This window comes from Pseudophryne corroboree, chromosome 6 (genome assembly GCF_028390025.1).
Source record: "Pseudophryne corroboree isolate aPseCor3 chromosome 6, aPseCor3.hap2, whole genome shotgun sequence".
NCBI lineage: Eukaryota > Metazoa > Chordata > Amphibia > Anura > Myobatrachidae > Pseudophryne > Pseudophryne corroboree.
Window position 1 is genome coordinate 744,469,056 of NC_086449.1, and position 22,503 is coordinate 744,491,558.

The 22,503-nt window shown below is 47.7% G+C and overlaps 1 protein-coding gene across 2 annotated transcripts in view; it reads right to left on the reverse strand.

Annotated features, from left to right (window-relative positions):
* Positions 1 to 22,039, reverse strand: part of CWF19L1 (CWF19 like cell cycle control factor 1) — a 106,427-nt gene extending 84,388 nt beyond the window's left edge. Inside the window, exons 1-4 of one of the 2 annotated variants that reach the window (XM_063928503.1) lie at positions 21,827 to 22,039; positions 19,364 to 19,448; positions 9,205 to 9,289; positions 1,683 to 1,784 (exon numbers count right to left, since the gene is read on the reverse strand). In XM_063928503.1, the coding sequence (XP_063784573.1) occupies positions 1,683 to 1,784; positions 9,205 to 9,289; positions 19,364 to 19,448; positions 21,827 to 21,849 (295 nt within the window). In that variant the 5' untranslated portion in view covers positions 21,850 to 22,039. The remainder of the gene's footprint in view (positions 1 to 1,682; positions 1,785 to 9,204; positions 9,290 to 19,363; positions 19,449 to 21,826) is intronic. The other variant, XM_063928504.1, reaches the window with a different exon arrangement.
* Between the last annotated feature and the right edge of the window lie 464 nt (positions 22,040 to 22,503).

A 22,503-nucleotide genomic window follows, 5' to 3' on the forward strand; every position in this document is an offset into this window, starting at 1 on the left:
CTGCTATGTCACCTTTATTTCATTCAACCCGCATAAAACAGGCCACACAACTTACACTGCACCTCTCACCACAGCCTATGTACACCCAAACTAACCTGCAGTACTGCCCAACACTACCACGCCGCACAATGACCAACCACGCTTTAGGGATATCGGACACTAACAATTCTACAAACACTAGGGGTGGTGATTTAGACCTGATCGGCCGCCCTGCGTTCAGATAGTCGCCACCCCCAGGGGGAGTGTAAATTCGCTGTGCAAGTGTGCGATCCTATGTGTACGCCGAGCTGCTAAAATCCACTCTGTGTAGTCTCTGCGCAGCCCAAGATTTAAGGCCCATACACATTAGACGATGTCGCTCTATGAGCGACATCGTCTAACGTTTCCCCCTCCCGGGCCGGCCGGTCGGCGGCCGCCTGTACGCACTGAGCGATATGCCCGCTCATATCGCTCAGTGACGTCACGCCCCTGCCAGCCCTGCATGAAGGTCGTGGACGACAGTCCACATCCTTCATGCATGCCCTACCGACAGCGACGATCGTTGCCGACCCGCAGGGCCGCGCATCGGTCGTCGCTGGCGGCATACAAACTTGATGATAAAATGAGCGACGTCGCTCAAGGAGGGGGAAAATGAGCGATGTCGCTCATTTTATCGTTAAGTGTGTATGGACCTTAACTCCTAAAGTGCGATCACATCAGGCTGATCAGGGTCGGCGCTGACGTCAGACACACTCCCTGAAAACCATTGGACATGCCTGCGTTTTTCCGGACACTCCCAATAAATGGTCAGTTACCACCCACGAATAGCTTCCTCCTGTCAATCACCTTGCGAACACCCGTGCAAGCGGATTTTTTGCACAATCCAGTCACTGACCGGCAATGCCATTTGATGTTGTCAGACGCACATGCGCAGTTATTACCTGATCGCCCGCTGGGCGAAAACGCACAGCAGCGATCAGGTCTGAATCACCCCCTAGGACCACAAGCACTACTCCATACACTATCCTACAGAACTCACACCCAGTCCTACCATATAAGCCTTAGCGACACATAGTACAAGCTATTACTTACACACTATCTCCACCATACTAACAAACCCTTCATTCACAGAAGAGTACTGCCCAATGTGCACAACACTCTGCCCTACACAGTATTGTGCAACTTACACCACAGCATAAAACCATGGGGCAGATGTATTAACCTGGAGAAGGCATAAGGAAGTGATTAACCAGTGATATGTGCAAGGTGATAAAGGCACCAGCCAATCAGATCCTAGCGGTTAATTTACATATTGGAGCCGATTGGCTGGTGCCTTTATCTCCTTGCACATATCACTGGTTTATCACTTCCTTATGCCTTCTCTAGGTTAATACATCTGCCCCCATGTACAAGACGACTCATTAAAAAAAACATCTCACTAGGGGGGGGAGATGTATCAAAGCTTTGAGAGAGGATGAAAGAAAGACCATAAATTACCAACCAATAAGCTCCTTTCATTTTTTGAACGCAGCGTGTAAAATAACAGAAGCGTATTGGTTGGAACTTTAGCTCTCTCCACTTTATTTGCCTCCAAGCTTTGATACATCTCCCCTTAGTGACCTGATTACCTATTACTAGTATGAATATTGGGTTCATCACTAATTAATACTTTCCTATAAATCTGTGTAAAACACGCCACGTACCGAGGTAGGTAATATTTGTAGCCAATTCACAACCATCAACATCTTGAAAGTATTTCACAGTTTGTTGGCTGTTTGACCCTAGGACGTACGTCTGTACAGGAGCTGTCAGGAAACGAGAGACAATATTACGTTACGAGAAACAGCAACAAGACCCTCAAAAAAATAAGATTTTACTCACCGGTAAATCTATTTCTCGTAGTCCGTAGTGGATGCTGGGCACTCCGAAAGGACCATGGGGAATAGCGGGCTCCGAAGGAGGCTGGGCACTCTAGAAAGATTTATGACTACCTGGTGTGCACTGGCTCCTCCCACTATGACCCTCCTCCAAGCCTCAGTTAGGACACTGTGCCCGGACGAGCTGACATAATAAGGAAGGATTTTGAATCCCGGGTAAGACTCATACCAGCTACACCAATCACACCGTACAACTCGTGATACTATATCCAGTTTTACAGTATGAAAACAACTGAGCCTCTCAACAGATGGCTCAACAATAACCCTTTAGTTAGCAATAACTATTTACAAGTATTGCAGACAATCCGCACTTGGGATGGGCGCCCAGCATCCACTACGGACTACGAGAAATAGATTTACCGGTGAGTAAAATCTTATTTTCTCTGACGTCCTAGTGGATGCTGGGAACTCCGAAAGGACCATGGGGATTATACCAAAGCTCCCAAACTGGCGGGAGAGTGCGGATGACTCTGCAGCACCGAATGAGAGAACTCAAGGTCCTCCTCAGCCAGGGTATCAAATTTGTAGAATTTTGCAAACGTGTTTGCCCCTGACCAAGTAACAGCTCGGCAAAGTTGTAAAGCCGAGACCCCTCGGGCAGCCGCCCAAGATGAGCCCACCTTCCCTGTGGAATGGGCTTTCACTGATTTAGGATGTGGCAGTCCAGCCGCAGAATGCGCCTGCTGAATCGTGTCACAGATCCAGCGAGCGATAGTCTGCTTAGAAGCAGGAGCACCCAGCCTGTTGGGTGCATACAGGATAAATAGCGAGTCAATTTTCTTGACTCTAGCCGTCCTGGAAACATAATTTTTCAAGGCCCTGACTACGTCCAGTAACTTGGAATCCTCCAAGTCCCTAGTAGCCGCAGGCACCACAATAGGTTGGTTCAAGTGAAAAACGGATACCACCTTAGGGAGAAACTGGGGACGAGTCCTCAATTCTGCCCTATCCATATGGAAAATCAGATAAGGACTTTTATATGACAAAGCCGCCAATTCTGATACACGCCTGGCCGAAGCCAAGGCCAATAACATGACCACTTTCCGCGTGAGATATTTTAGATCCACGGTTTGTAGTGGTTCAAACCAATGTGATTTTAAGAAACTCAACACCACGTTGAGATCCCAAGGTGCCACTGGAGGCACAACCGGGGGCTGAATATGCAGCACTCCTTTTACAATGTCTGAACTTCAGGTACTGAAGCTAATTCTTTCTGGAAGAAAATCGACAGAGCCGAGATCTGTATCTTAATGGAGCCTAATTTTAGGCCCATAGACACTCCTGCTTGTAGGAAATGCAGAAATCGACCTAGTTGAAATTCTTCTGTTGGGGCCTTTTGTGGCCTCACACCAAGCAACATATTTCCGCCATATGCGGTGATAATGTTTTGCAGTTACATCTTTCCTGGCTTGAATCAGCGTAGGAATGACTTCCTCCGGAATGCCCTTTTCCTTTAGGATCCGGCGTTCAACCGCCATGCCATCAAAACGTAGCCGCGGTAAGTCTTGGAACAGACAGGGCCCCTGCTGCAGCAGGTCCTGTCTGAGCGGCAGAGGCCATGGGTCCTCCGATATAATTTCTTGAAGTTCTGGGTACCAGGCTCTTCTTGGTCAATCCGGAACCACGAGTATCGTTCTTACTCCTCGCCTTCTTATTATTCTCAGTACCTTTGGTATGAGAGGCAGAGGGGGGGGGGGGGGGGGGGGGGGGACACACACACATAAACCGACTGGTACACCCACGGTGTTACCAGAGCGTCCACAGCTATCGCCTGAAGGTCCCTTGACCTGGCGCAATGTCTTTTATAGCTTTTTGTTGAGGCGGGATGCCTTCATGTCCACCTGTGGCCTTTGCCAATGGTGTACAATCCTTTGGAAGACTTCTGGATGAAGTCCCCACTCTCTCGGGTGGAAGTCGTGTCTGCTGAGAAGATCTGCTTCCCAGTTGTCCACTCCGGGAATGAACACTGCTGACCGTGCTAACACATGATTTTCCGCCCATCGGAGAATCCTTGTGGCTTCTGCCATCGCCATCCTGCTTCTTGTGCCGCCCTGTTGGTTTACATGGGCGACTGCCGTGATGTTGTCTGATTGGATCAGGACCGGCCGGTTTTGTAGCAGAGGCCTTGCCTGACTCAGGGCATTGTAAATGGCCCTCAGTTCCAGAATATTTATGTAGGGAAGTCACCTGACTTGACCAAAGTCCCTGGAAGCTTCTTCCCTGTGTGACTGCCCCCCAGCCTCAAAGGCTGGCATCCATGGTCACTAGGACCTAGTCCTGTATGTCGAACCTGCGGCCCTCTTGAAGATGGGCACTCTGCAGCCACTACAGTAGAGATACCCTGGTCCTTGGAGACAGGGTTATCAGCCGATGCATCTGAAGATGTGATCCGGACCACTTGTCTAACAGGTCCCCCTGAAAAGTTCTTGCATGGAACCTGCCGAATGGGATTGCTTCGTAGGAAGCTATCATTTTTCCCAGGACTCGCGTGCAATGATGCACCGATAACTGTTTTGGCTTCAGGAGGTCTCTGCCTAGAGATGACAGCTCCTTGGCTTTCTCCTCCGGGAGAAACACTTATTTCTGGTCTGTGTCCAGAACCATCCCCAGGAACAGTAGACGTGTCGTAGGAAACAGCTGTGTCTTTGGACTGTTTAGAATCCAACCGTGCTGTTGTAGCACTTTCCAAAATAGTGCTACCCCGACTAGCAACTGCTCCTTGGACCTCGCCCTTATCAGGAGATTGTCCAAGTACGGGATCATTAAAAACTCCCCTTTTCGAAGGAGTATCATCATTCCGGCCATTACCTTGGTAACACCCTCGGTGCCATGTACAGTCCAAACGGCAGAGTCTGGACATGGTAATGGTAATCCTGTACCACAAATCTGAGGTACTCCTGGCGAGGATAGTAAATGGGGACATGCAGGTAAGCATCCTTGATGTCCCGGGATACCATGTAATCCCCCTCGTCCAGGCTTGCAATAACCGCCCTGAGCGATTCCATCTTGAACTTGAATTTTTTTATGTATGTGTTCAAGGATTTTAAATATAAAAAAAGGGTCACACTGAACCATGCGGTTTCGGTACCCCAAACCGTGTGGAATAGTAACCCCGTCCTTGTTGAAGTAGGGGCACCTTAAGTATTACCTGCTGGGAATACAGCTTATTAATTGCCTCTAGCACAGCCTCCCTGCCTGAGGGAGTTGTCGGCAAGGCATATTTGAGGAAACGGCGGGGGGGAAGACATCTCGAATTCCAGCTTGTACCCCTGAAATACTACTTGAATGAAACAGGGATCCTGTGAGCGAGCCCACTGATCGCTGAAATTTTTGAGACGGCCCCCCACCGTACCTGGCTACACCTGTGGAGCCCCCGCGTCATGCTGTGGACTCAGAGGAAGCGAGAGAAGAATTATGATTCTGGGAACAGGCTGACTGGTGCAGCTTTTTCCCTCTTCCCTTGTCTCTGTACAGAAAGGAAGCGCCTTTGACCCGCTTGCTTTTCTGAAGCCGAAAGGACTGTACCTGATAATACAGTGCTTTCTTAGTCTGTGAGGAAAACTGAGGTAAAAATATTTCTTCCCAGCTGTTGCTGCGGATACGAGGTCCCAGAGACCATCCCCAAATAATTCCTCACCCTTATAAGGCAGAATCTCTATGCGCCTTTTAAAGTCAGCATCACCTGTCCAGTGACAGGTCTCTAATACCCTCCTGACAGAATGGACATTACATTAATTTTGGATGCCAGCCGGCAAAATATCCCTCTGTGCATCCCTCATATATAAGACGACGTCTTTAATATGTTCTCATGTTAGCAAACTAGTATGTTTGACAGGGTCACCGACCACGCTGCAGCAGCACGCTCTGCAGGTTTCAGTCTAGTACCTGAGTGTGTAAATACAGACTTCAGGATAGCCTCCTGCTTTTTATCAACAGGTACCTTCAAAGTGGCCGTTCCTAAAACGGCAGTGCCACCTATTTTGACAACTGTGTGAGCGCCTTATCCACCCTAGGGTATATCTCCCAGCGTAACTTATCCTCTGGCGGGAAAAGGTACGCCATCAGTAACTTTTTAGAAATTACCAGTTTCTTATCAGGGGGAACCCACGCTTTTCACACACTTCATTCATTCATCTGATGGGGGAACAAAACACTGCCTGCTTTTTCTCCCCAAACATAAAAACCCATTTTTAGAGGTTAATGTCAGAAATGTGTAACACATTTTTTATTGCCGGGATCAAGCCACGGATGTTCCTAGTGGATTGTGTATATGTCTCAACCTTGTCGACACTGGAGTCAGACTCCGTGTCGACATCTGTGTCTGCCATCTGAATGAGCGGGTGTTTTTGAGCCCCTGATGGCCTTTGAGACGCCTGGGCAGGCGCGGGCTAAGAAGCCGGCTGTCCCACAGCTGTTACGTCATCCACCCTTTTATGTAAGGAGTTGACACTGTCGGTTAATACCTTTCACCTAACCATCCACCCTGGTGTCGGCCCCACAGGGGGCGACATCACATTTATCGGCATCTGCTCCGTCACTATATAAGCCTCCTCCTCAAACATGTCGACACAGCTGTACCGACACACCGCACACACATAGGGAATGCTCTGACTGAGGACAGGACCCCACAAAGCCCTTTGGGGAGACAGAGTATGCCAGCACACACCAGAGCGCTATATAATGTGGGCATTAACACTATAACTGAGTGAAATTTCCCCCATAGCTGCTTGTATATATAATATTGCGCCTAAATTTAGTGCCCCCCCTCTCTTTTTAACCCTTTGAGCCTGAAAACTACAGGGGAGAGCCTGGGGAGCTTTCTTCCAGCTGCACTGTGAAGAGAAAATGGCGCCAGTGTGTCTGAGGGAGATAGCTCCGCCCCTTTTCCGCGGCCTATTCTCCCGCTTTTTTCTGGATTCTGGCAGGGGTATTTACCACATATATAGCCTCTGGGGCTATATATTGTGGTATTTTTGCCAGCCAAGGTGTTTTTATTGCTGCTCAGGGCGCCCCCCCCAAGCGCCCTGCACCCTCAGTGACCGGAGTGTGAAGTGTGTATGAGGAGCAATGGCGCACAGCTGCAGTGCTGTGCGCTACCTTGGTGAAGACTGATGTCTTCTGCCGCCGATTTTCCGGACCTCTTCTTGCTTCTGGCTCTGTAAGGGGGACGGCGGCGCGGCTCCGGGACCGAACACCAAGGACTGGGCCTGCGGTCGATCCCTCTGGAGCTAATGGTGTCCAGTAGCCTAAGAAGCCCAATCCGGCTGCAAGCAGGCGAGTTCGCTTCTTCTCCCCTTAGTCCCTTGCTGCAGTGAGCCTGTTGCCAGCAGGTCTCACTGAAAATAAAAAACCTAAATCTATACTTTCTTTCTAAGGGCTCAGGAGAGCCCCTAGTGTGCATCCAACCTCGGCCGGGCACAGGATCTAACTGAGGCTTAGAGGAGGGTCATAGTGGGAGGAGCCAGTGCACACCAGGTAGTCATAAATCTTTCTAGAGTGCCCAGCCTCCTTCGGAGCCCGCTATTCCCCATGGTCCTTTCGGAGTTCCCAGCATCCACTAGGACGTCAGAGAAATAGAATCTGAAATTGGCCTGGAAGTATATGAAAGATTGGAAGGGGAAGTGCTGCTGTCATTAAGTCGATTCCCTTTTTTCTACTTTAAGTCTTTAAATGTATATTGAATCAACAAGCAGCACCATTCATATGTGCTTTATGTTGAAACACTCGTGTTGTCAACATAAAATATCACGCAATTAATATTCCCTGTAGAACTTTGATTATCAAATATTCTGGTGCGGGAGTATCTCGAATTCAAAAGTATATGAAATAAAACACCTGGCCAAACACATTACATCCATCCATTACACCAACATATTTAAATATTAGTGTAATTTCCCAATATACACTATTAAATGCTTATTGAATACACTAATTAGCTTTGTGGCGAGAGCATCCAGTATTGATCACACTCAATGCCCTACTAGCTTGGCTAACTCCTATGTGTACGCAGAACATGAGAAATGTGTGTTGGCCAGAAAGTGGAGTATAATTTCACTGTATCTGGTTTTGTTGACTTGCCAAATGATCTACATTCCCTGGCCATCAGCCTTCCGGGTAAATTTAATAGGGTGCAAGAAGACGGAGGTGCGAGAGTGTGTGAGAATGCCCATAGATTTAAAGCGGCAACCATTTACAAGGCTAAACCAACCTGGTTTTGCCTTGTAACTGACTGGCGCTTTAATACTGCGTAGACAGGTTTATCCCAGCAGGGGCAATTGCTTGTATCATCCTATCCCAAAAAACACAAAATTTGCAGGCATGCCCACAGAAGGTGCCAAAAGGACCCCTGGGAATCCTTACACTTAGGGGTAAATTTATTAAGATGGGGGTTCTATTTAAGATGGGATGTTGCCCATAGCATTAGCAACCAGAGTCTACTTCTTATTTATCTAGCACCTTCTAGAACAGAGATTTTCAACCTTTTACAACTCGTGGCACACTGAACAAGATTGAAATATTGCCAAGGCACACTCAAATATAATGGTGATGCATGGTGCAGCTGCGTGTCCTAGGATGTCATGTTGCAGCTTCTCCATAGGTAACGCCTGAGCCACATCTGAGAAAGTCAGAAGAACCCAACACTGCCCGGGCCCAAAACTAGAGCTGGCTCTGCAACCACTAAACCCACCAGTACTGATCGTTCCAGGGCCTCAGTAGCAGCAAGACACTGACGGGCCTGGCTGTGCTTCTATGGCGGCACACCTGGAGACTGCTCAGGGCACACTAGTGTGCCACGGCACAGTGGTTGAAAAACACTGTTCTAGAAGAGAATACCTGGAATCTGATTGGTTGCTATGGGCAACATCCCATCTTAAACAGCAAGCCAATCTTAGTAAATTTACCCCTTAGGGCAGGTGTCATTTGCTTAAACTTCCAAATTTCAATAAATGCTCAGGAGATATGTGATATGTATGCTCGGTGTAGAATAAAGTATTGAATTTGTTGGTATCGGACAGAGGCCGTAGATACCCGCAGGCTTTCCAGGGCCAGGCACCAGATCTCTTCTCTTGTCGGACCAATGTCAGCCTCTCAACTGAGCTTGAGGTCCAGCACCTCCGTTAGTGTTGAGCATGCACCCAAGAGTGACACCGGTGAGGCATACTGCGGTTTGGCGTCACAAGCCATCTCCTTCCAACAAACCAGAGCAGGGCCCATGACTGATCTTTCTATGTATACACTGTGCATATAACTCCCTGGCAGTGACTACATAGTACCCAACATGCCATACCTTGTTTCACTCCTGATTTATACTCCTCCCAGAGTGCTTCACTCTCTGGGCTTGTGCCAAAGAAACTTCCAACGCATAGCAACAGCTGAAACACACACACATACATTTGCTAAGTATGTATTTTGGAGACAAAATGGGTTGGATTAAAAAATATACATCTCTACTTCCTAGCTTAAGGAAAGTGAAAGAACTCTATGCTCCACAGATGGGATCATTTGTGTTTGGATCGAACAGCGGATATACTCACTATCAGACAGACAGACCAATTATCTGACAGTATATGGCAATGCCCGATAACCAGTCTGTCTGATGGACAGTTTAATTTCATCGCATGGTTGTAATAAGTAATGACTGCAACACTCACGTAGGGGTAAATTTACTAAGATGGGAGTTCTATTTAAGATGGGATGTTGCCCATAGCAACCAATCAGATTCCACTTCTCATTTATCTAACACCTTCAAGAAGATCATACCTGGAATCTGATTGGTAACTATGGGCAACATCCCATCTTAAATAGAACTCCCATCTTAGTAAATTTACCCCGTAGTGTTCATTCTAGAACCCTGCACCTTTCAAAACCTGTGCAGTACCTCTTTCCTGCCTGGGGTGTCGCTTTCTGCTGTGGTGCTTCTCAGCACACTCTGATCTGTATCACAGCCCTGAGTAAAAGATCAGAGAGCGACACCCCAGGCAGGAAAGAGGAACTGCACAGGTTTTGAAAGGCGCAGGGTGCTAGAATGAACACTACACACCACTATTTCAAGGCACTGGAGCACTGAGGACAACGGTGGGGTTGTGACAAACGACAGCTCAGAATAAAATATAAAATAGTCAAAGTTCCTACCCACCCCTCTGCCAGGCAAATCAGGTACTTAAGAAGATTAGTGTACCCAGTGACATGCGGTGAGGGAGGTCAGTGGCTAGTGAGGAACACAGAGGGTGGGTATGAGAGCAGGAACATAACTGTACACTAGTTCTCTTACATACAGGCAGAGGAGGGTGCTGGCAGGAAGCCAGGTACTGGCTGCTACTCACGCCTCTCACTGTGCCCGAACAGAGGTGTCCATCAGAGATCAAGCACCCACCCCCTCAGCCCCTGCCCCCCCAGCCCACTGTGAGGCATGCCTCCAATTGCTAATTTTCTTTGTGGTATTAATCGCTGTGTAGACCCGCTCAGCAGGCAGTGTGACTGAGTAACAATAAAAATGACTGTAATAATACAAATATGCTTGTAAGATAAATATAGTCATTGTATTATTCTAATCATCTAAGTAGTCAAAACTCTGCAGTCCTACAGGGAGCATGACAGGGTAGGCTCTGCCTCCCCTGAGTGTACTCCAGAGTGGATGAAAGAGCACCTGCCAGAGAGGACCGATCCTTATTAATATATGAATCCCATCATCAAGCATATTTTAAAGCAGAAATAAACAGATTCTTCAGTGTTTATTTAGTCGAATGGTTTTCCCAACAGGTCATGTTTTGAAGTCACCTTCACACGATCTAAAAATAACATGAAAACACGACCTGTTGGGGGTACTTGAGTACTGGAGATGAGAACCCCTGATTTAAACAAACAAGTCAAGCACACACAAAAAGTTTGAACTTAAAGAATTCACCTAATAAATATAAACCACCAAGATACAGAGGTAACAACCTGTATTAGTTATTGCGGAATTCTAGCTGGAAGCGGTGGTTTGGTACTGCAAATGCCAAACATACTTTAACTACACACAGGTGGTCCCCAAGTTACAGTATCTTATGTGCCGACAGACGGCAAAGTACACATTCCTCTAAAATTGTACAATTTTCATTTCAAGCTTTAATGTGGTTTAAACCAGTGTTCCCCAAATAGTCCTCAGCGAGTCAGTGCAGGTCTTACAGATCTCCTCAGTATCACAAGGGAAATAATTAGTACCCTCTGTATATATCTTTTAAGATGTGCCAGCTAGTAATGAGTACACCTGTGCATCAGCTAGGAGATCTGGAAAACATGCACTGTTAGGGGTCCACTGGATAAGCACTGAGGAGAGAAAAAAAAATAGGATTTTAATTACCTACCGGTAAATCCTTTTCTCATAGTCTGTAAAGGATGCTGGGGTCCACATTAGTAACATGGGGTATAGACGGGTCCCTTGGGAGCCATGGGCACTTTAAGAGTTTAATAGTGTGGGCTGGCTCCTCCCTCTATGCCCTCCTACCAAACTCAGTCTTGAAACTGCACCCAAGGAGACGGACATACTTTGAGAGAAGGAAATACACAGATAGTGGTGAGATTCACACTTAACAGAAAACCAAGCTAACCAGCTTGAAACAAGTCAGCAATGGCTGAACAACAGTACCTAACGAAGTAACAATGCAGTACTTAACCAAATAACAAATGCAGGAAAACGAAGCGCTGGGCAGGCGCCCAGCATCCTCTACGGACTACGAGAGGAGGATTTACAGGTAGGTAATTAAAATCTATTTTCTCTTACGTCCTAAGAGGATGCTGGGGTCCACATTAGTACCATGGGGATGTACCAAAGCTCCCAGTACGGGAGGGAGAGCGTGGAGGCTCCTGCAGAACCGTTTGACCAAACTTTAGGTCCTCAGAGGCCAAAGTATCGAATTTGTAGAACTTAGCAAACGTGTTCCACCCTGGCCAAGTAGCCGCTCAGCAAAGTTGTAAAGCAGAGACACCCCAGGCAGCCGCCCAGGAAGAACCCACTTTACGAGTAGAGTGGGCCTTAACAGATCTTGGACACGGCAAATCTGCCGTAGAATAAGCATGCTGGATAGTAAACCTGATCCAGCGAGAAATCGTCTGCTTAGAAGCAGGGCACCCAGCCTTGTTGGACAAACAGAGCGTCCGACTTTCTGTGACGAAATGTTCTCTTCACATAAATCTTCAAAGCCCGTACAACATCCAAGGATTTTGAAGTAATTGAGTCAGTAGCCACTGGCAACACAATAGGTTGGTTCACATGAAAAGCCGGCACAACCTTCGGAAGAAATTGCTGACGTGTCCTGAGCTCAGCTCTATCTTCATGGAAAATCGAGTAGGGGCTCTTGCAGGACAATGCCTCCAACTCCGACACACGTCTAGCAGATGCCAATGCCAATAGTGTGACCACCTTCCAAGTAAGAAATTTGACATCAAACTCCTGTAAAGGTTCAAACCAATCCGACTGCAGGAACTGCAGCACCACGTTAAGATCCCAAGGTGCCGTAGAAGGCACAAAGGGAGGCTGGATGTGCAGAACCCCTTTCAAGAAAGTCTGGTCCTCAGGGAGGACCACTAATTGTTTCTGGAAGAAAATGGACAAGGCCGAAATCTGGACTTTTATGGAGCCCAATCGCAGGCCCACATCCACACAAGCTTGCAGAAAGAGGAGAAACCGCCCTAGTTGAAACTCCACCGTAGGAAACGTCTTGGATTCACACCAAGACACTGATTTTTTTCCAAATTTGATGGTAGTGTTTAGACGTTACACCTTTCCTAGCCTGGATCAGGGTAGGAATAACTTTGTTCGGAATGACCTTCCAAGCTAAGATCTGGTGTTCAACCTTCATGCCGTCAAACGTAGCCGTGGTAAGTCTTGATGAGTGAACGGCCCCTGTTGCAGAAGGTCCTCTCGAAGAGGAGGAGGCCTCGGATCTTCCAGCAGTAACTCCAGAAGATCCGCGTACCAAGCCCTTCTTGGCCAGTTCGGAGCAATGAGGATCGCCTGAACTCTAGTTCTTTTGATTAGTTTGAGAATCCTTGGGATGAGTGGAAGTGGAAAGAACACATACACTGACTTGAACAACAACAGAGTTAACAGGGCGTCCACCGCCACTGCTTGTGGGTCTCTCAACCTGGAACAGTAGCTCCGAAGCTTCTTGTTGAGGCAGGAGGCCATCATGTCTATTTGAGGTACGCCCCAAAGACTTGTCACCTCTGCAAAAACCTCTGGGTGGAGGCCCCACTCTCCTGGATGGAGATAGTGTCTGCTGAGGAAGTCCGCTTCCCAGTTGTCCACACCCGGAATGAAGATTGCCGACAGAGCCACTGCATGCTTTTCCGCCCAGAGGATGATTCTTGTTACCTCTGACATTGCAGCTCTGCTCTTTGTTCCGCCTTGTCGGTTTATGTAGGCCACAGTCGTTACATTGTCCGACTGAACTTGAAAGGCCTGATCTTTCAGAAGATGTGCCACTTGTAGAAGACTGTTGCACACGACCCTTAGTTCCAGAATGTTTATTTGAAGGACTGATTCCAGACTTAACCACCTTCTTTGAAAGTTTTCCCCTTGGGTGACTGCTCCCCAACCCCTGAGACTTACATCCGTGGTTAGGAGGATCCAATTCTGAATCCCGAACCTGCAGCCCTCTAGGAGGTGAGAGGTTTGCAGCCACCAGAGGACCGAGATTCTGGCTTTCGGTGACAGATGAATCCTCTGGTGCAGGTGAAGACGAGATCCAGACCATTTGTCCAGGAGATCCAGTTGGAAGGACTGTGCATGAAATCTTCCATGCTGTAGAGCCTCGTAGGAGGCAACCATCTTCCCCAGAAGGCGAAAGCATTGATGAACCGATACCCGGGCTGGCTTCAGGACATCCCGTACCATTGTTTGTATCACCAACGCTTTCTCCTCCGGCAGAAACACCCTCTGTCCTTCTTGGGGATGATCCTAGACACAGAAAGACAGTCTCCTTGTCGTCTCCAGAAGCGACTTTGGAAGATTCAGGATCCATCCATGATCCTGGAGTAGTTGAGTTGAGAGAGCAATGCTCTGCAACAGCTTCTCCCTGGAAGACGTTTTTATCAGCAGATCGTCCAGATAAGGAATTATGTTCACACCCTGCTTGCGGAGGAGTAGCATCATCTCCGCCATGACCTTGGTGAACACCCTCTGTGCCGTGGAGAGGCCAAACGGCAGTGCCTGGAACTTATAGTGACACTCCAGCAGCGCAAATCTTAGATAAGCCTGGTGAGGCGGCCAGATCGGATTGTGAAGTTACACATCCTTGATATCCAGGGAAACTAGAAATTCCCCCTCCTCCAGACCTGAGATCACCGCTCTCAGAGACTCCATCTTGAATTTGAATTCCCTCAAATAAGGATTCAACGACTTTAGGTTTAATATTGGCCCGACCGAACCATCCGGTTTCAGTACCACAAACAGGTTTGAGTAATAACTTTTGTTTGCTAGGTGAGGTGGGACTGGAACAATGACATTTGTTTTTTGCAATTTTTGAATGGCTTCCTGTAGGATAGCACTTTCAATCAGCAAAGCTGGTAAGCCTGATTTGAAGAACCTGTGAGTTCTTGAAACTTCAGTCTGTACCCCTGGGTAACAATATCTTGTAGCCAGGGGTCTATGCCTGATGACGCCAGACAAGACTGAAATTTCTTAGTCTTGCTCCCACCTGCCCGATTTTTAGGCTGGGAGGTCCACGATCATGCCGAGGATTTTGAGGAAGCAGAACCAGGTTTCTGTTTGTGGGAACCTGTTGGTTCTGGTTTTCTGAATTTCCCCCGACCTCCTCTAAAGAAAGAGAAAGGGGTTTTGGATTTTTCAACTTTCGCGGTCCGTAAGGACTGCATTGTAGACGGAGGATAAGATTTCCTAGTAGGCAGTGCTGCAGAGGGAAGGAATGTTGACTTATCCGCAGTTGCCGTGGAGACCCGTGCATCTAACGCGGGCCTGGCCAACCTGTGGCTCTCCAGATGTTGTCAAACTACACATCCCAGCATGCCCTGCCACAGTTTTAGCATTCCCTAACAGCAAAACTGTGGCAAGGCATGATGGGACCTTTAGTTTTACAACAGCTGGAGAGCCACAGGTTGGCCAGGCCTGATCTAACGCTTCCCCAAACAGAGCCTGACCTGTGAAGGGTAGGTTCTCCACACTCTTCTTGGATTCCGCATTCGCAAACCATTGGCGCAGCCAGAGTCCCGAGACAGCCATGGAAAAAGCCCTCGCATTGAGATGGTCAAGGTCCTTCATGGCCTCCACCATGAAACCTGCAGAGTCCTGTATGTGACTTAAGAACAATTCAATGTCACGTCTATCCATAGAATCTAATTCCTCTAGTAATGTGCCTGACCACTTTACTATGGCTTTAGAAATCCACGCACAAGCAATAGTGGGTCTTAACGCTATGCCAGTAGCTGTGTATAAGGATTTGAGTGTAGTATCAATCTTACGGTCAGTCGGCTCTTTTAAAGCGGTGGACCCAGGGACAGGTAAAAACACTTTTTTTAGACATCCTAGACACAGATGCGTCTACTACAGGCAGGATTTCCCACTTTTTCCTGTCATCCAATGGGAAAGGAAAAGCAATGAGAACCCTTTTTGGGATCTGGAATTTTCTCTCTGGGTTTTACCAGGATTTTTCAAACAATGCGTTTAATTCCTTAGATGCAGGGAATGTAAGGGAGGATTTCTTATTGTCAGTAAAATAAGCCTCCTCTACTTTTGCTCAGGTACCTTATCAGTAATGTGTAAAATGTCCCTGATAGCCTCAATCATGAGTTGCACCCCCTTAGCAAGGGATGCAACCCCCCCCCCCCCCCTGCATATCCCCATCAGAGTCCCCTGTATCAGAGTCGGAGTCCGTGTCAGCTTGCATTATCTGGGCAAGAGCACGCGTCTTAGGGTAAACAATTGGGGTCTTTGAAGAAGTAGTGGGAGCTGAATACGACAAAACCTCAACAGACTTTCTCAAAACCTGTGTTTCAGTCTCGTTTTGAGCTGAGATGAAATCTGGGATATCATTCCCCTAATAGAATCCACCCATGGGGGTTCAGATTCAGAAGACTGAGACAGTACATTACAGTCCTGAGTACATAGAATAGACTTTTCAGGAGAAGACACACACTCTGCAGCACAAGACACAGAGGGGTATATTTACTAAGGTCCCGATTTTGACCGAGATGCCGTTTTTTCATCAAAGTGTCATCTCGGTAATTTACTAAGCAATAATCACGGCAGTGATGAGGGCATTCGTAATTTTTTGGAAGTCCAACAAAAAAATTACGAATGAATACACCATCGGTCAAAACGCGGCTGTTTAACTATGAATCTCGGTAATTTACTAAGAAGTGCAAAGCAAAAAAAAAAAACACTGCCGTGAAAAATTACAACTCGTAAAAAAAGTGCTAAAAAAAAACAGACCTGCTTTTTTAATCCGTGATTGTATAGGCATGCAGGGATCCATGAGATCCGTGCATGTATATCAGTGGGAAGGGGTGGGAAAGTGGTTATTTTCTTTAAAAAAATTGCGTGGGGTCCCCCCTCCTAAGCATAACCAGCCTCGGGCTCTTTGAGCCGATCCTGGTTGCAGAAATATGGGGGGGAAAATGACAGGGGTTCCCCCATATTTAAAGCAACCAGCATCGGGCTCTGCGCCTGGTCCTGGTTCCAAAAATACGTGGGACAAAAAGAGTAGGGGTCCCCCGTATTTTTAAAACCAGCACCGGGCTCCACTAGCTGGACAGATAATGCCACAGCCGGGGGTCACTTTTATATAGTGCCCTGCGGCCGTGGCATCAAAAATCCAACTAGTCACCCCTGGCCGGGGTACCCTGGGGGAGTGGGGACCCCTTCAATCAAGGGGTCCCCCCCCCCCCCCGCCACCCAAGGGCCAGGGGTGAAGCCCGAGGCTGCCCCCCCCCCCATCCAATGGGCTGCGGATGGGGGGGCTGATAGCCTTTTGTGATAATGAAAAGATATTGTTTTTAGTAGCAGTACTACAAGGCCCAGCAAGCCTCCCCCGCATGCTGGTACTTGGAGAACCACAAGTACCAGCATGCGGCGGAAAAACGGGCCCGCTGGTGCCTGTAGTACTATTACTAAAAAAATACCCAAAAAAAGACAAGACACACACACCGTGAAAGTAAAGATTTATTACATACATGCACACAAACATACATACATACTTACCTTATGTTCACACGCAGGTCGGTCCTCTTCTCCAGTAGAATCCAAGGGGTACCTGTTGAATAAATTCTACTCACCAGATCCAGGGTCCTCGGGGCAACCATTTGTAATCCAGGTACTTGAATAAAATAACAAAACGGATACCCGAGCCACGAACTGAAAGGGGCCCTATGTTTTCACATGGGACTCCTTTCCCCGAATGCCAGAAACCCACTCTGACTTCTGTCTAAGTGGGTTTCTTCAGCCAATCAGGGAGCGCCACGTTGTAGCACTCTCCTGATCGGCTGTGTGCTCCTGTACTGAGTGACAGGCGGCACACGGCAGTGTTACAATGTAGCGCCTATGCGCTCCATTGTAACCAATGGTGGGAACTTTCTGCCCTGCGGTTGACCTAAAGTGACGTCACCGCTGAGCAGAAAGTTCCCACCATTGGTTACAATGGAGCGCATAGGCGCTACATTGTAACACTGCCGTGTGCCGCCTGTCACTCAGTACAGGAGCACACAGCCGCCAGGAGAGTGCTACAACGTGGCGCTCCCTGATTGGCTGAAGAAACCCACTTAGACAGAAGTCAGAGTGGGTTTCTGGCATTCGGGGAAAGGAGTCCCATGTGAAAACATGGGGCCCCTTTCAGTTCGTGGCTCGGGTATCCGTTTTGTTATTTTATTCAAGTACCTGGATTACAAATGGTTGCCCCGAGGACCCTGGATCTGGTGAGTAGAATTTATTCAACAGGTACCCCTTGGATTCTACATGGAGAAGAGGACCGACCTGCGTGTGAACATAAGGTAAGTATGTATGTATGTTTGTGTGCATGTATGTAATAAATCTTTACTTTCACGGTGTGTGTGTCTTATCTTTTTTTGGGTATTTTTTTAGTAATAGTACTACAGGTACCAGCGGGCCCGTTTTTCCGCCGCATGCTGGTACTTGTGGTTCTCCAAGTACCAGCATGCGGGGGAGGCTTGCTGGGCCTTGTAGTACTGCTACTAAAAACAATATCTTTTCATTATCACAAAAGGCTATCAGCCCCCCCATCCGCAGCCCATTGGATGGGGGGGGGGGGGGGGGGGGGACAGCCTCGGGCTTCACCCCTGGCCCTTGGGTGGCTGGGGGGGGACCCCTTGATTGAAGGGGTCCCCACTCCCCCAGGGTACCCCGGCCAGGGGTGACTAGTTGGATTTTTGATGCCACGGCCGCAGGGCACTATATAAAAGTGACCCCCGGCTGTGGCATTATCTGTCCAGCTAGTGGAGCCCGGTGCTGGTTTTAAAAATACGGGGGACCCCTACTCTTTTTCCCCCCCGTATTTTTGGAACCAGGACCAGGCGCAGAGCCCGATGCTGGTTGCTTAAATATGGGGGAACCCCCGTCATTTTTTTCCCCATATTTCTGCAACCAGGATCGGCTCAAAGAGCCCGAGGCTGGTTATGCTTAGGAGGGGGGACCCCACGCAATTTTTATTTTTATTTTACACTGTTTAATTAAAAAAAAAAAAAAACCCCAGCACGGATCACACAGATCCGGCCGAGATTCATTTTTAAAAAGTCGGCAGTGTTTTGCTAATCACTGCCGTGAAAAAAAGAAAAAAAAAAAACACGAATGACATCGACATCGGAACAAAAGAAAAACCCGAATACGACAGCTTAGTAAATCCGTCGTAACAAATTCAAAAAGTTGCAGTTTTACACTTTCGATGTCATTCGTGATTATTCTCCCACCAAATCGGGAGAATTACGAATGTTAGTAAATATACCCCAGAGTTCCTAGACATATTTCTGTGAGCTTACAAACACACAGGAAAATGCAGACACAGTTTCCCTCAGAGCACCTTCAGAGAGACACAATGTATATGGAGCCAGCCACACAGCGCCCCAGTATGACTGAATAACCTTAATAGATTAAAAAAACAGCTATTTCTACACTCTCCCATTAACTTCTAGAGTTGGTTCCTACTCCCCCCCTCCACCTAAGTCCCACAAAGCAGGGAGGCTGTTGCCAGCAGCCTTCCTGTACCCAACTCTTAGAAAAAACAATTAAACTAGAAAAACTCATAGGAGCTCACCTAGCTGTGACCGGCTCCTCCGGGTGCATTTTCTAAACGGAGTCTGGTAGGAGGGGCCGAGCCAGCCCACACTATTAAACTCTTAAAGTGCCCATGGCTCCCAAGGGACCCGTCTATACCCAATGGAACTAATGTGGACCCCAGAATCCCCTAGGACGTAAGAGAAATAGTGAACAGCGCACTTACATCAAACTGGCCGCTCTTCTTCTGAATGGTCCGGACTCTGTTGAACAGTACATCAAACCTTCCATATACATCCCCACAGACCAATCTGATAATAAAGACAGGAAAACACGTTAATAAAAATACAAATGGTATGAGCTATTAGTACCAGCGCCTCTCCACCCACCACCCTCAATTGAACCCTACGGTCTGGTCATTTTCTGCTATTCTCTACAGATCTAGCACAAAAACGTAATATACCCACGTAAAATACACAGTTATCAATAGTTGCTGAAGCTATACAACACTAGCATGCCCATAGCGTCATTGTTTACTTGCTCCCTTCACTTAAAAACCGTTGTCCCAGCATGGGGAGTGACAGAAAGGAAGTTACACCTGTAGCCTCTGCAATCTGACTGTACCGATCGCAATATATATATATATATATATATATATATATATATATATATATATATATATATATTATATATATATATATATATATATATCTCATGTTTCTAATTCCTATATCCCTGTACGCCTGCAAGCAGAACCACCTCGCCTCTGTCTGCTATCACACAGTCTCATCTAAGTAATCTTTTGGACCCAATTGTATGGTAATGCACCATACTAAATAACCCTGCCTGTATACTGCATATAGTGCTCTCACTAGCTACATAAATTTTAAACACACACACACACACATATATATCTCGAACAGTCACTCCCTTAACTAGCTTGTTACACACTGAGCGATATGTCGTCTGATCCGCCAGATGTCACAGACATTACCGCTCACGTAGGCGCATACCGGGCAGTGTGTATGTCTGATGTATGGGTGCCCGCGGTGGCTAGCGATGTAGTCAGGTTTCATGTGCTGCACATCAAACCTGACTACATCGCTAGCATCCTGTAATATGCCAATGATGGCTGGAACATGATTGTTCCGTCCCTCATTAATATTGTGTCAGTGTGTCCGGACAATCTGGGCTGACGGGCATTCATCCTGATGTCAGAACGAATGCCCGTCACTCAAGTGAGTACCTAGCTTCAGGGTGGGTACACATCAGGCCGATATCGTCGCACTTTGCGTAGCTGAACGTCAAATCATGCATATCGTCTGACGTCTACTCTTAATTGTGTGACCACACGGGTCGCGTGTGACATCTTTCGGTCAGCCGAGCTGCACAGCCAACCGGACGATAACGCATGTGGCGCCACACATATTACTGAAAAGATGAAACAGTGATCGGAACGTAGTGCATTAACTCTTCCTGGTGTGTACTGCCAATGGGATGGTCTTCAGTATGCCGACTGACGTGATCCCGGCGCACAGTATACCGGCGCCGGGATCCCGACAGCCGGCATACCGACACTTATTCTCCCTCGTGGGGGTCCACGACCCCCCTGGAGGGAGAATAAAATAGTGTGGTGCGCATAGCGCGCCACCGTGCCCGTAGCGTGGCGAGCGCAGCGAGCCCGCAAGGTGCTCATTTGCGCTCGCCACACTGTCGGTAAGCCGGCGGTCGGGCTCACGGCGCCGGTATGCTGGTCGCCGGGAGCCGGACCGCCGGCATATCGTAGTGAACCCCTGCCAATGCATACCTCCCAACGGGTGGTCTTCAGTATGCCGGCTGTCGGGATCCCGGCGCACAGTATACCAGCGCTGGAATCCCGACAGCCGGCATACCGACATTTATTCTCCCTCGTGGGGGTCCACGACCCCCCGGGAGGGAGAATAAAATAGCAAGGGGCTCATTTGCGCTCGCCACACTGTCGGTAAGCCGGCGGTCGGGCTCCCGGCGCCGGTATGCTGGTCGCCGGGAGCCCGGCCACCGGCAAACCATACTACACCCCTCCCAACATGACCCTCTCCAGGAGGGACACAATGCTCTGCTTCTAGACTATTCTCTTAATTTGTAATTGCCGGCACCTGTTTTGAACAGGTTAATGGATAAGAAAGGTGTTTCCGCACAGGTGATGGTAATCATAAATTAAGAGGGAAGTCCAGGGGCAAAGCATTCTGTCCCTCATGGAGAGGGTCATGTTGGGTGGCACTGTCCGGGGTGAAGGGAAATCGCACTGACCATCGGCCCCATTGCTTCTGATGCTTAGCCAGCCTTGAAGGCTGAACTTGAACATATTAAATCATGAGGATGTTCTCTATCTATGGAATTAAATAAATAAGACACCTGATCAATTGACATGCTGGTTCTTCTGCCCATGGCCAGATCACATGCATACCTCCCAACATGACCCTCTCCAGGAGGGACTCAATGCTCTCTTCCTGGCCTTCCCTCTTAATGTATGATTGCCAGCACCTGTGCTGAACTAGTTACTTGATAAGAAAGGTGTTTCACCACAGGTGCCGGCAATCATACATTAAGAGATAAGTCCAGGAGCAGAGCATTGTGTCCCTCCTGGAGACGGTCATGTTGGGAGGTATGCACATGCAATGCACCCGCTGCTACTGCAGACCATACTCACACCCGCAGCGCCTTCTCCGACATGTCACCGGCAGCGCCTGACCGGCCGCTGCTCCCTAACAACGACGGACTCGAGAGATAGACAGAGGTACTGAGCCTCCCCGTGTTCCAAACCGGCCACTCTTTCTACCAACAACTAGTACAGCATGGATAACTCACAGCAGCATAACTTCCGGGCAATGCTGCTACCTGATTGCTCAAATCGTATCATGTGATCATTGGCGGCTGTAGCGCTGCCAATGGGATTTGTAGTTTGATTTATACCCAGATGGTAGAGACGCTAAGGACAAGAAACTACATCTCCCACAATGCCTGTTAAGGACCATGTGCCTTTATACTATCTCATTACAATATTGTTGATACATTGTATATTACTATTATAAGGGCCATTTCGTACAGGAATAGTGCAGGTTGCTCTGTCACAGTGCCATTCAAGCAGACATTGGTTTATTTTAATACAGGTACTACTAGCACACAGTTTATCAGTTAAAACAATATACGGTATATATATACGGTATATATATATATATATATATATATATATATATATATGTATATATATATGTGTGTATGTATATATATATATATATATATATAACAATATTCTGGTTAAATTGGTAAATAAAAATAAATGCTGAGCATTGTATTATGTCTTAGAATTAGCCCTTTTTTTTTTTT